Here is a 14,833-nt window from a genome sequence, read left to right on the forward strand (position 1 = left end):
TTTTCTATCAGTTTTGCTTTGATGATGATTGTAGAGACACATTACTTTCATTATTTTCCACTAAGAGTTACCTCAAAACAACTTGTCTGCAATTTCATAAGTAATTGTTTTTCTTTTGGAATGTCCTCTGTGTTTTTGTTGCTCATTACTAAGTATATGACAGTGGGAAACTGTCACTAAATCTCTGTCTTTCTTCCTTTTGCATATTGAAAAAAATCTCCTGCAATAAGTGTAGAGTTTTTAAGAAATACTTAAAATAACAATATTAAAAATTTGGATAAAATGGGACATAATGATTATATTACTAAAAAAATCAAATCAATAATTTATAAGGTCACTTTTTATTATATTATATGTGTTTATTGGAAAAGTACTGGACTAATGCTCTGGGGGAACATGTGCTATGTAGTATTCAACAGAATGGGTTTATCAAAGCAGCACTAAGCCCTCTAGAGTCATCAAGCAAACCCTGAAAGGTGAAATGAGTTGCTCAAGTTCACAGAGCCAATGGTCAAACTGAAACCAGAATCCAGGTCCATGAGCTTCTCTGAGGCCATGGTCGAGTGACCACAAAGAAAGAGGATTTACATACTATTAAATAATATAGAATTATGAAAATCTTTATATGAAGATGGCTGCTGTATGAAACTAGTTAACTCTCACCCATGTTTCTAAGGAAATGGGGTGGCTTTAACCTTGATTTCACATCCCTTTAGACTCTTGTGACCTCTTTAAAGGATATTAAATGTTCCAATTTTTTTTTTCTAGAAACCATTCCAGTTAATGAAGAACAAGTAAATGAAGTTTTCTTTTGGAACATGCAATCCCTTGGCAATTTTCAGCACTTTGGGTATTATGATAGTCACATTGAAAGAAAATCTAACACTTATAAATAATTTCTGATTTGGGGAAATATCTTAAAGTATGAAGAACAGGTGTCAATGATAAGATGACTAAGAAATGAATTTTTACTCCTTAGTTCTCCAGGTACTTATGCATGCTCCTGTTGAACATATTTTCTCATCTTTAAAACACAGTCAATAAGATTTATCTATATTCCTTTATGGTCTTAGTTCCAGCTTTTATTTAAATAAATTTATCATTAATGGTTACTTACAGTGGCAAGGATAAACAGGGTCAATGGCGATAAAGTGTAAGTATGACTTCTCACTTTCTTTTAATATTACTTTGATTTTTTGAACCCATGTGATTCTATTATCATTGTTTAAAAGTTTAAATTATATACAACCAAACATTCACTCAACATACTAGTAGACAGCTATTTTCTCTAAATTTGTTTATTCAGCAAACTTATGGAAGCCTGAGAAGTCTAGATTGGTTCAATTATTCTTATTTGGATAGATGAATATAAGAGTATGATGCATAAAGAATGGAATCAGAGCATCTGGGTGCAGGTTCAGCTCATAGCAATGACTAGTTGCATGACTTTGGACAAATCTCTTAACTTCACTGGACTTCATGTCCCTTATCTATGAAATTAGAGTGATGATAATACCACCAGTCTCTTCACTTCTTGGGGAAGAACAACCATTCTGTGGATACACTGAGAAATACGTGAAAGCCCTTTGTGAACTGTAGTCTTATATATGTGCTATCTAATATTTAATTTAATGTCTCCCAGACTAAAAATTCTCAACACCACTTGTAGGTTCATTGGGAAAATTTCATTTGATTAATTTTTTGTTTTTCCACAAAAGTAAAACAAAGAGTGTCTTTGTGTTTAGTCAGTCTGGTTGACATCAACATCAGTATTATTCATGGAAGCACAAGATCTGCTCTCATAGAACAATTAGTTTTTTAGCATTAAGATCAATTTCTTTTTTTGGTAGGAGTAGAGATCAAACTCAGGACCTAAGCCTTGCTAGGCAACTACTCTCATTGAGCTACCCGCTAGGCCACAGACCAATCAATGTTTAGGAATTCTAGTTTTCCTAAGCTAACTCAACAGGCATTTGCAGGTGACAAAATAAATTCAGCCTCATTGAAATGCCTGTTGAGTTAGCTTAGGAAACTAGAATTCCCAAACATTGGTCTCTGGGCTAGGGGGTAGCTCAGGACACTTGTTTAACTCATTTATTTATTCTACAAATATTTATTGAAAGTTCACAATGTGCAGGCCCTATTCTAGGCATGTGAGGACACAGCAGTCAAGACAGAAAATTCGATGCTCTCATGGAGTTCACCTTCCAGTAGAAAACTAACTGAGTTTATGACTTTTTTAGGCCCTAACCACATAAACATCTTAATTTGACAAGCTTTTCTTGCTTTCAATTAAATAGCTCCCAAACTGTGTTTTGTTGGTAGAATTCTTGCTTCATTTGTCCAGGACAAAACATGAGAACCAAAGCCTGACTGGAGTGGGAATGAGGCCAGGGCCCAGGTTGAATCCTCTGTTCTCCCCTCCCCTGCTCCTGTCATTCATTCACTGGACCCCAAGACTCTTCACACAGGGCACTATCTCCACAACAGGTTTGTTACTGGAGGAATCTCCTAAATGCCTGTATATAACCTCCCAGGGTTTGTCTCAACTTTCTCCCTCTGGGCTTGTTTTGGTTTTTCCCCATTTAATAACCAGACTACAGGGCATGCATGGAAAACACTATGGATAGGGATCAAGGCTATCCATAGTTTCAGGCATCTACTGGGGACCTTAAAATATATTCACCACAGATAAGGGAGCTCCTGTGGTCCTTCTCCAGCCCCTTGGGTGCCCTCTGTTCAAGAGCTGGAACCATTGTTTTAAAGAGTATATCTGATCCTGCCAGCCTCAGGCTTATAACTTTTCAAAGGCCTCTCATTGTCCCAGGAGAAAAAGCCACACGCCTTGCTCAGTCCTGAGGAAGTGGGCTAGTCTCCCTCTTCTGCTTCCTTACACACAGTGTTTCTTCCACTTTCTGTGGTTTGCTGTTAGTCTCTCCATAGCACCATCCGCTTTTCTCTGTAGGATGATTTCATACATCTTTCCCTTCTGAAATAATCTTCCTTACAACTCCTGCTGTGCTTTGACAAATTGATGCCTGTTTATCTTTTAGATTAAAGAAAGTATTATTTCCTTCTTGAACCTCTAATCTAGGTAAGTCAGGGTGTTTTGTTTGGTCTGGGTTTGTGTGTTCCAAGTCTAATTCCAAGATCTCTTCTTTTTCTAGAGAATTCAGCTTGGTTTGTGTAATTCAGGGTGTGGTTTTGCTTGGCTGACTGTAGATCCATTAAGGGAGGAACCACATCTATTTTGCTTATCATTCTAGCTCCAATATCCAGAGCAGCATGTCACTCACTGGAAATGTTTAATTAATATTAGCTGAATGAAGACTGAATGGATATTGTTTTTCCATGACTCAATTTCTCCAATGTATCAGCAATTCTTTATTAATAAAGCAAATTATCCTTAGCAGTGGGGATAAATGATGAATATAAGGAAACTGAGAGGAATTCAAGAAGATTGTTTTAAATCAAAGTGCACTTTAGACACTTTTGCCTTTCCTAGACTCAGCCAATAAGTCTATCAGAAATCCTATTTGAATTAGGAATCTATAAAGTATATTAACAATGAATACTTTATATTTCCTGGGCTTGGATTTTCCATACTAAAGCTGCTACTATTTGTGATTCTGTGAATTCAAGACATTGCCACTATTTCAGCTTTCTGCATCCTTGGTTTCCTAAAATTGATTTTTTTTCACATTACTTCCTTTTAGCCTCAATAAATGTATTTCCAACCTTTGCAATTACAGTTTATTTTGTTACTCTGATAAGATATAGGCAACAATGGATCTATATACAAAGTTGTTAATCTTATAAACCCCAACAACCAGTAAGTGCTTCTACTTAATTGAACTTAAAATCATTATTGAAGGATTTAAATCCTATTTACACAAGTACAGATATTTCCCTTTCCTCCAAGTGGGTGAAAGCAGAATCTATATGTGCTTAAAGTGTATGAAATGAAGAGAGAACGTTTAGAAATTACCTGCTTGTAATAATTGTTCTTTGATGACACATTTTAATTAGAAGACATGGTAAATTTAATTTCACAGGATGTCAGCAGAAAACAGCCCTGAGAATCATCTCTCTAAATACCTTAGCCAACAACCAAGGGAATCAATGTTCAGAAAAGCAATGTGACTTGGTCAATAAAGCACTGGCTACAGAGTCAGGAACAGGAGAAGAAAAATGCCTCATTACTCATTGTTAAATCTGAAGACTGGCTTAAGTAGGGTAATATTCAAAAAGATGCAGAATGGAGTACCCAGAAAATGGGGTGAAATTCATAGGTATTTTAAATCTCCCTTGGTTTATGTTGCTCTTTTTCTTGTGTACTGGAACATTCTTCTACAGTTTTCTAACATCCTGAAATTCTGTACAAAATGGAGGGGTTATCTAGTGAGGATTAGATAGGACATTTTGCAATACTGGCTTAGTCAAGAATAAGACAAAGAACCTTTACTTCCATGCATTTGATTTGGGTATTGCTAATGGTAGGTATTGGCATATTGTCAATATGTCTCTAGCACAGAAAAGCACAGGCTGCTTCCAGTATTAAGAAACTTAAGTCACTAGATGCCAAGAGACCCCCACCCCTGCAAATAATAATTTTAAAAAACCACAAGATTTTAACCCCTTTGATATGAGTTTGAGATATAACATTCTAAAGAGAGACAATGAGGTCAATAGAGTTTTCTAAGAGTCATGAAGTGACACTTGCTTTATATTCTCATTACATTGCCCAAGTTTCTAACTGGGGTTTAGGCACAGGAAGAGAAATGCAGCATCATCATTAAGGTATCTGAAAAGAACCTTCCATGAATCTGCAGAATCCATAAGCAGAAGTCATCTTTTCTGGTTATTTTCTTTAGAGTTATATGTTAGATGGAGGTTGGGGATGACAAAAAAGCAACTAGAAGGTAGCTGGGAAAAGATTCCTGGCTGCTGGTGGAGGCATTATCTGTTAGAGGGTCATGGAGAAAGACAAGGCTAAGCTTCATAGTGTCATATGAAGTTTTCTTTAAGTTTCTTTACTAATATTTCAGTAAAAATCACATTATACCACTCAGATTAATTAGGCAAGAATCAATGAAACTTAGGAGAAATCTGGCAATGCAGAGCATCACTAAGGATGAATTGATTGATGATGGATAGATGAATGAACAGATGGATGCACAGTTGAAGGATGTTATAGGAAGAGGGCAGGATGGGGAAAAAGAGAATCATACTAAATTCAGACTACTTATTGAAGTGTTGATATTTCTAGGTTGGTGACTTTTTATAATTAAAAATAATTGCTTACATACTTAATATGTTATGAATATATGATTCAACTGTGATACATGAACAATAGCAGTTAACAACAGTAACAAGATAGAAAAGAGAGTCAAGTAGCATGCATTAGAAAGCCTCCAGGTTCCCAGAGAATTTTTGACCTCTTTAGATCTATTAGATTGTAATAATCTTACTGGATTATGTATAAACCTACCCCTTCATCAATGTCTATATTCAATTAAAATAATTAAGGCTCAGCTAGCCTTAACTTCAGTAAATATGACAGTTTTAAGATATTGAACTGCTTTCCTATTTGGGTATTGATGAACTTCAGCTCTCCATCAAGTGTGAAATGAGCAAACCAGACAAGATGATCCTTAAGGATTCTTTCACATTTTAGTTTCTATTTCTCAGTGATTCTAGTTAAAACACACAGAAGTCATCAAGTTAAATAAATTGTGAATTCATTTCTTCTTATGCATTAAAAAATGCAATGAAACTTATGCTTCTATACTACCAAAAATCTGAGGTTAGGGATCAGATTTTTTTTATAAAAATACCTTACCTACCCTAACCACTTTTAAAAAATAGGTGAGAAAACAAACTCTTAAAGACGAAATAGCATAAGGCCATATAGTAAGAGTTTGCACTAGAAAATCTTATTCTCTTCCAGTCTAGAGTCTGACACAGGACTTTTCATTCAAAAATCTCATTTTAAATGTTCTCTGATGGTGCTGATGCAATTTTTGACCAAAAGTCACAGCTGAACCTTGCAAATCTTGCTTGGGCATTTAAGACACAGTTATTTGCCTCAAAAAAAAAAAAATTTCAACATGCCACAGCTGCTCATTCATATGCATAAACTTGCATAGATGTTGATTTAAATAAAGCACTATGTTTTGCATTGTAAATAAGCTTCTTGGGTGGTATATGTACTCACATTTCTGAGAACCTCAGGTACAGGTATCTAGATGCTTCAGGCATAAGTTACATATTTATTTTAAGCTTTCATTATATCTTCTATCCTACAGAGAAATATACCATGGCATCCAACTGTGGTTTAAGCTCTAAGTCAGTGGTTACCCCAAATCAGATCAGAGCTGCATTTCTTGTTGAAAGGAATATGTACTTTTAAAAAAAAAATTAGCCTTACAACTTAAAAGAAGTGAAAAAGATTATTTAAATGAATTTGTTTTAAAATATAGTAAGTTACTCAGTGAAAATTTGGAGTGATGCCCAAAGACCTTTTTCTGTGTTCATAAAAGCATCTAATGTGATGGAATTCATTCTTACCTTACCCCACTTGCTGCTTCTTTACTTACCTGCAGGAGAAGCTACACTAAAGGGAATGAAGCCTGAACAGATTCAGTCTCACTAGATGAGGTCTTGTAGAAAGATACAAATTTGTTTGCTAATCTGTATTTAGAGGGGAGGAATAGGCAAAGTAATCTCAATGACACATAGCTTCTTAAATTCTTTACAATCTACGCATGCCTAGTGAAACCAATGAGCTATGACCAATAATTAGCTAACACATGCCATAAATCGACCCTAGTGACACAGTCTCATGTGTCAGTGCTCCAGATAAAAGGGGTTGAACCCAGTAGTGACAGTGACAATTTTTGCATGGTTCTGAAGCATACTAGAGTACTTCTCAAACTTTAATAGGCATACAAATCACCTGGAGATCTTGGTGAGATACAGATTATGGTTTAGTAGGCCTCAGTTAGGACTCCAAATTTTGCATTTCTAAGAAGCTCTTAATATTTGTCTCTGCTGCTGGCCCATGGACCACACTTGGTAGCACAAGACTAGAATGATTAATTTCTTCTCTCAGTTGCCTGTGTGGCTTACTCCCTCATTTCTGTCAGATATTTGCTCAAAAATCCTCTTATTAGTATATCTTTCTCTGACCACTGTGTATTTCTCTGTCACTATCATCTACTCTGCTTCATGCTTCTTTGTACTGCTTAACACCATATGACACATTTTATATTTGAGAGGACCTGCTTTGGTTCACAGCTTATCCTTTCCCTAAAACACTGACTGAAGCATAGTATGTGTTCAGAAAATAATACCTATTGATTGAATGAATATATAAACGAAAAACCACATCATCCTTCTGCCACAATTCCATAAAACAGACTATACTTATTACTTTCCAGGCAATAATCAATGCTGTCCTTTGCATTTTTCTTTTAAAAGAAACTCAAGTACCCAATTAAAGAATAAAAGGCAAGAACATTTGCTGGTAAATGAGGGATCTGGAGACTATCGTGCTAAGTGAAATAAGCCAACCCCAAAACACAAAGGTTGAATGTTCTCTCTGATATGCTAACACACAACAACAGGGAGCGAGGGGAAGAATAGAAGTTCACTGCAGACAAAGGGGAATGAAGGGAAGAGGTTGGAGTAGGAATAGGAAAGACAGTGGAATGAATTTGAAATAACTTTCCTATGTACATACTTTATGATTTGGATGTGAAGTATCCCCAAAAGCTCACGTGTGAAACAATGCAAAAAAGTTCAGAGGAGAAATGATTGGGTTGTGATGTGAGAGTCTTAGCCTAATTAGTGAATTAATCCCTGAAGGGATTAACTGAGTAGTAACTAGAAGCAGGTGGGGTGTGGTTGGAGGAAGTGGTTAATTGGGGCCATGGCTATGGGGTATATATTTTGTATCTGGAGAATGGAGTCTCTCTCTCTGCTTCATGCTCATGACATAAGCAGCTTCCCTCCACAGCTTCCCTCTGCCATGATGTTCTGCCTCACCTTGAGCCGCAAGGAATGGAGCCTGCTGTCTATGGATTGAGACCTCTGAAACCATAGCCCTCAAATAAACTGCTCCTCCTCTATAATTGTGCCGGTCAGATCCTTTTAGTCACAGCAGTGAAAAAGATGACTAAAACAACATATGTGAAAACACACAGTGAAACTCCACATCATGTATAATCACAAGACTGGTATCCTAATTAAAATAAGATGTACTCCATGTTTGTATAAATATGCCAAAATATACTCTACTGCAATGTGTAACTAAAAAGAACAAAATTTTTAAAAAGAACAAAAGGTAGAGAAAATCAGGCCCCTCTGCTATCTGCTGAAATAGATACTGCTGGCTGAGGTGACCTCACCCTTTTTCCCACCTGCAGTCCATTCTGAAACCTTTGCAATGTTACCAACAATACTCTGAGTAGTCAGATTAGAGGCAAAAAGATTTTAGTTATCTTCATAGGACAGCTTAGCAATTAATTGTTTCTATTTTGCACTTTATTCAATAATTTTTATTGTCCACATGGTATTCCAAGTGAACTGCTGGTGCTTTATAATTTCAATACTAGGTCAGTTAATTCATGTTAAATATAGTTGTTATTATATAAGTGAGAAGGCAAGAAATACTGTAAATATTTGCCCTGATCTTAGCCAGGAGAACACTGTGTTAGATCCTTTTGACAAATATATAATTACGTCATAAGCAAAGTGTTTTTAATGCATTGATGGTACTAAAAACTGGCTTTTAGAAGTTTAGAACTGTTAGGGCTTTAATTATTTTTTTGATGCTATATTATAAAGCAACCTCTATAGATTTTCTGCAGTGCAGGAGAAAGGGAGTTTATCTATTAAGGTCACTAAAGGTTTTTTAAAAGCAAAAAGACATCATGTGAAAACTATCAACACAAATGTCCAACCCAGGGATTCATTTACTATTTCTGCATCTAATATCAAAACTCCAGGTCATTCATTCAATATTTATTTAACAAACATTTCTTAAGCACCCGCTATTAATATTTACTCATTAAAACACTGAAAATATTATATTGCTATTATGCTGCAATATTCTAAAACTAGGGGAGACTTACTTAATAACACATTGATAAAGTATAGTAAAATTTGTATTAAGCACATTAACAGAAGAGATAAAATGATTGATAGAAGACTCCTTGCTCTGTAGGAGCTCACTTGAATGGAGAAATGTGCAAATCTCAATAAGGGGACATACTAAGTATCTGAAAACAATGTCTGGGGAGCTCAGAGAAAGAATCAATCAACATGTTCAAGAAGATTAAAGATGGCTTCTTAGAGAATTGAAATCTGAGGGCCCTCAAGATGACTAGGAATCATGCAGGTGAAAAGGGAGAACAGAAACATTCCAGGCAGAGGAGCCCAAAAAGAAAAGGAACAGCCATGTGGCATTTCAGAACTAAGTGTGGAAGCAGGTAGTAGTCTCCTGCTATAGGGGAAGGTAATAAAAGACAAAACCCTGGGTGGCAGTGGGATGCATAAGGAAGGGCGTAGGAATGGGCTGGGAAGGTATCATGAAGGGCAGGGGTTGTGCACAGGTACTGTGGGGTCATGTCTTTTAGAAAGATAATTCTGAAAGCAATGGGAGAAGGTGACTGGAAAGCTGTATGTATGTTGTCCGCCTGCCCATATGCATGTGTGTGCACTTGTATGTAGGACATTACGTTTCCTAATGTGAAGTGATATTGAGTATCTTCACAAAATGAACGAGGGTAATTGAAGTTATTACAGGTGCTAGTTTCCTGTAATGCTTAATTATTCCTGAAGTATCAGATATAGAATCTTTAAAAATAAGAATAAAAAAAGAAAAGGAAAAAAGCTTCAGCATTTTCTTCTTATTGTTATTGCAACACACATTCATTTCATAGTAAGCACACTACACAACTGAATTTCAAAAGGTGGTAAAATGAATTTCAATCATACCACCAGAGGGAAATGCCATTTGTATGAGATTCTTCAAACTGGTTTTAATAGTACTACATTGAACTGCACATTGAATAAGGTTGATGATGGATAGAGTAATGTAGACAACCAGGACTGAGCTGGGATTACAGGCACACCAGGCAATAATACTTATTTTTAAAAATGTGCAAAGCACTATGAAAACACAACAGTTGGAAATGGTTTCATATTTTGTAACACACATTTATTTAGCAATTAATTTCTGTCTTTCAAGCAAAAATGAAAAGTGCAAGTAAGTAAAAATGAATCTCTTTAATCTTTAATTCCCATCAAATGAAATTTAAGTACTGAGGTATGCTAAACTTTTATCCATTAGTTCTTCAGCTCTTTAAGAAATACCAATTATAATGACAGATACAGATTGTCAGTGAACAAATCCCAGGTAGGGTGTCTGCATGCATGAAGCTTACAATCTTGTAGCAAGATATTCTTTCTACTACTCTTAAACAGAAATCTCATTCATTTTCAATTCTGCCTTCTTTCCCACATATCCACAGAACACCATCGCACCATTCTGACTACTGCAGGTTTATCCTTTCTCTGACATTCCTTGATTCTTAGAAATAGTGACATTATCATAAAATTTGGTCATATGTCTTCAGGAACTGATCACTAGTAAATGTATAAAGGTACTTTCTCCTCAGCAAGATAAACAAAATTCCTTGAAGATGAATGTAAATACTATATTATTTGGGGTAGAGGGTAAAATTTTCTAAATTTCTAGCTGGTAATATTGGGAGAATATTTAGAAAATTCCTGATAAAGCATTTGAATGTGACTGAAAAACATATTTTTTGGAAGCCTTGTTCTTGACAATATGGAAATGATGACAGCAAAATCTTCTTTCAGCATTATCATAAGAACCGAGCAGGTAACAACACTGGTGCATATGAAAGGAAATAGGTGAGGTTTTTTTTTTTCTTTTCAGTACTGGGGATCAAACCCAGGGGTGCTTTATAACTGAGCTACATCCCCAACCTTTTTTATTGTTTGATTTTGAGATAGACTCTTGCTAAGCTTCTGAGGCTGAACTTGAACTTATGATCCTCCTGCTTCAATCTCCCTAGTACAGGAGACAAAACTATGTAATGGGATTACAGGTGTGTGCCCAGTCACCACACCTGGCTTTTGATGAGAATTTTCTAACAGAATCTCATAGAACAGCCTTCATTTCACTTGTTATTTTAAAAGTAAATTGATCCTTATTTCCCAAAGATATTATATAATTTAAATGGCCCTAAATGACCAAAACAACAATTCAATCAATACTTCAGTCCAAACAATAGTTCAATTAAGGCTTGGCTACACATAAAGTTTTCAAAGGGGAGAATAAAACTGATTGCTTCATCTTGCTATTACTACATTTTCAACTGATTTAAAGTTGTGACAAATTAGATTACAGACTATTATAGTAGAGAAGTCATTTTGTAAATTCAATGGCATTTTGAAAGAAGTTTGCTGTTATTATTTGCAGGTTTCTCTAGAGCATTTTAAAAATCAATTATGTGATTTGTAGAACATGCTTAGAATAGGTATCTTGATAAAGTGCAGCACATTATCCAAATTAAGTATATTGCTTAAGGGAAACCAAGCTGCAAGGAAGTTCCTGTGAAAAGTTGAGGATTTATACTGATAGAATGAGAACATGTTTGTCTTTTATTGTAAACCTCAAAATCTGAAATCATTGTGTTCATGGTTATTTGTTAGAACACCTGACGACTCTCAAGACTTTCTCTGGTTCTAACCACTTTATCAGTCTGCAGAATTATTTAAGATACAATTTTCAAATGTAGGAAAACAGTCAAGAACACTTATGCCATGTCTGATGGTATAGGGAAGGCATAGTGTTTTGAGACTGACAGAAAACAGCAATGAAGGAAATGGAAGATTCCCATGAGAAAGTTCTTATTCTACATGATGTAAAATCTGTTAATCAAATGGTGTTGTCAGTTATTTTCATTTTCTGTTTTATAATAGATGCTTTATTTTTATTTGTAAACACATTTACTAAGATTTAAGAAGTAAAAAGACTTCCCAAATCTGTCTGGGAAGAGCATGTTCCATGGGAACTGGTATAATCCATCTCTGACTATCACAAATCCCTTTTCTACCAGCAGTCTGACCATATCTGGCCTAGGCCAGTAGGACAAAATATTTATAAAACATTTTTGTATAACTTACTTGCAAATTCTAATTCTAAAGTCAGATCCAAATGAAGGTAACATAATAACATATCCATGGAAGAAATTGTTTTCTTTATCCTGTTCCGCATATGCAAATTAGCTACCATAGACAATAAAACCTAAGCTGCTACAGGTAAGACACAAGCCTCAGTCTTCCAAAAGGGCCAAAGAAGTTAACAATTATTTGAAAACCAAAGGAGCTTCTTACACACACATGCACAAAGGCTCTTTCCTGATGACATTTTTTACTCTCAATTTTAGCTGTTGAAAACTCTTTCTGCTAGTCATAGAACAAAGCAATCAACTCCCTTTCTTGAAAACAGAAGCCACATTCCTTTTTTTTTTTTTTTCTTTTGTACAAGGTCTATTCCACAGTAGTACAGTAGTATGCTTAGTATGTTTCATTAATCAGGAAGCAATATATAAATGAATTTTCTAAGAAATAAACCACATAAGAGGTAATATCCCAGTTGCCTTGTTGAGCCTCATTTTGATCACAGAAACAAGTGTTTAAATCAATGAAAGAGCAGGGTAAAGTTATTCCCATTTCAGATATCTTATCAATTTTTAGTTGACTAATCCAACTGATGATAATGCCATCTTACCAAGTCTCAGTTTTTATAGTGATTTATTCCAAACAAGGAACAGTATAACATCAAAGTAGGGGAGGGGGACCTCTAAACCATGGTAGTGTTAACGAGAACTAAATTAATGCCACAAGGAGAAGATATGGTCTGCCTATAAATGAAATTTCTCTCCCTTGCTTCCTAAGTAGTAATTGTTTTGGTAGTATCCATTAGGGACCAAAAATGTATATTAGATAAAAATATAAATGAAATAAATCTGAATTTGGTTGCTATTTATTTGAATTCATGTTTTCATATAGGCCTAACTGCCTAATGTTTTCCTGATATTTTCTTTGGTCAATTGCCTAGTTCTGTCATTGAAGGTCTCATGTTCTCTGGACAGTAATCATTAAGTTTTCCCTATAGGTAGCTTTAAAAAAATGTTGTTGATGGGGACCACGGTTAATAAAGGCAATCAGTAATGTGGGTACACTTTCACACAGAGACATATCAGAACATTGTAAGTTTGGGTTCTGACTAACCTTCAGGTTGATATTGTGCTATAATGGTCACCGTCTGTCCAGCCCCCTTTAATGCAGCAGCTGCCTGTTCATGAGATGCTCCACGGAGGTCAATGCCATTCACCTGAAGGAGAGGAAATCAGAGAAATTTAGGCATAGAATCTGTATTATGATAGAAGAAAGGGGTGTCCCAAAACTGGTAAGTTAGTTAAGACTCATATGCTCAAAGACTTCCATCTTTTAGTAAAGTATTTCTTAGTAAATTTCATGGTTTTAGTAACTTTTAAATAGCAGATACACAAAAAATTCATCTTGTGTTTGTTCCATGATCTGACTGGGATGGAAGCATTTTTATCCATTTATGTCTACTAGGATTTTGGTGTGCGCATTACTATGCCCCTGTGAGTTTCCTAGATTTCTGGGGGTAAATAAGAGCCTTCAAAATTAGAGGGAAAACAGGTTAATGAAGAGAGACACATGTAATGTACATAGACAACTATGTGCTGACAGATTAATATATTCAAATGAGGTTCTGGGGAGACTGTATGGAATGAGGCTGGCTGTCAGCCAAACCCCTCTCTGGTCAATTGCCTAGTCCTGTCATACTGAGCTTGGTGAGACAGCCATGAGCTCTGTTCCAAAATAAACTTGAATGCCCCATTTCTCATGCAGAATTTCCTAATGGATTCTGACAAAATGAAATAAAGAGTGCCTGAGGTTTTGCAATTGCTAACTCCCATTCTAGGCCCATACAGAAAGAGAAACAGAGTACCTAAAAAAATAAGCCCCAAACTTTACCAGGGTGAAAAATCTCTATAACTCAAATTTAGTGAGAAGCAAAAGCTAAAATCTTTCTTGAATCAATTCAGTTAATACAATATAATTAGTGCTGTGCCTGCTCTGGAAGAGGGACATTGGGTGGGGAACAAAGAATAAGAACCTTTAAGAAGCTCTTCTGCTTGAAGTGAACAAATGGTAAGGCCAGTTTTTCTAAACTATATAAAACTATATTTCTATAGATGGTGTCATAATTCTGCTTTCTTCTCTCTCTCTCTCTCTCTTTTAGGGCAGGTTGTTATGGTCCATGAAAGAATAAATTAGCTTATTTCCTATCACTCAATGTTGGAGTGGTAGACAGGGGTAGAGGTTATCACTTCCAGGCCTGGAGTATCAGTAATCTTCAATTTGCATCCTGGTTGTTTCCTAACTTCATTAAAGTCTCCTTATTTGCTTTTATAATTTTCCTAGTCTTTTATGTGTCTTCTATCCTGGTGAACTCTTTCCTGTGAGCATGGATTACACAGAAACACTGGGAAATGCATTAGCTGGACCTGGCCTGACTGTACCACCCACTAGCTGAGTGACTGTCACATCACCTCCCTAAACCTGTTTTCTCCCACCTCAGAGGGGAGAGATGATTAGAGTATCTGGGTCTAAAGCCTCCTTGAACTATACAATTGCAGATCAATTCCATGTTAGAAAATAGTCATGTCTGTTATGTCAGAGACCATCCAGGCTGTTG

General features: G+C 35.8%; 1 protein-coding gene across 15 annotated transcripts in view; it reads right to left on the reverse strand.

Annotated features, from left to right (window-relative positions):
• The window catches only part of Dlg2 (discs large MAGUK scaffold protein 2), a 2,079,243-nt gene that overhangs the window by 326,418 nt on the left and 1,737,992 nt on the right, over window positions 1-14,833 (reverse strand). For all 15 annotated transcript variants that reach the window (XM_047516979.1, XM_047516993.1, XM_047516982.1 and 12 more), the window contains one exon: window positions 13,333-13,435. In XM_047516979.1, the coding sequence (XP_047372935.1) occupies window positions 13,333-13,435 (103 nt within the window). The remainder of the gene's footprint in view (window positions 1-13,332; window positions 13,436-14,833) is intronic.

The sequence above is a fragment of the Sciurus carolinensis genome, chromosome 11 (genome assembly GCF_902686445.1).
Source record: "Sciurus carolinensis chromosome 11, mSciCar1.2, whole genome shotgun sequence".
Lineage (NCBI taxonomy): Eukaryota > Metazoa > Chordata > Mammalia > Rodentia > Sciuridae > Sciurus > Sciurus carolinensis.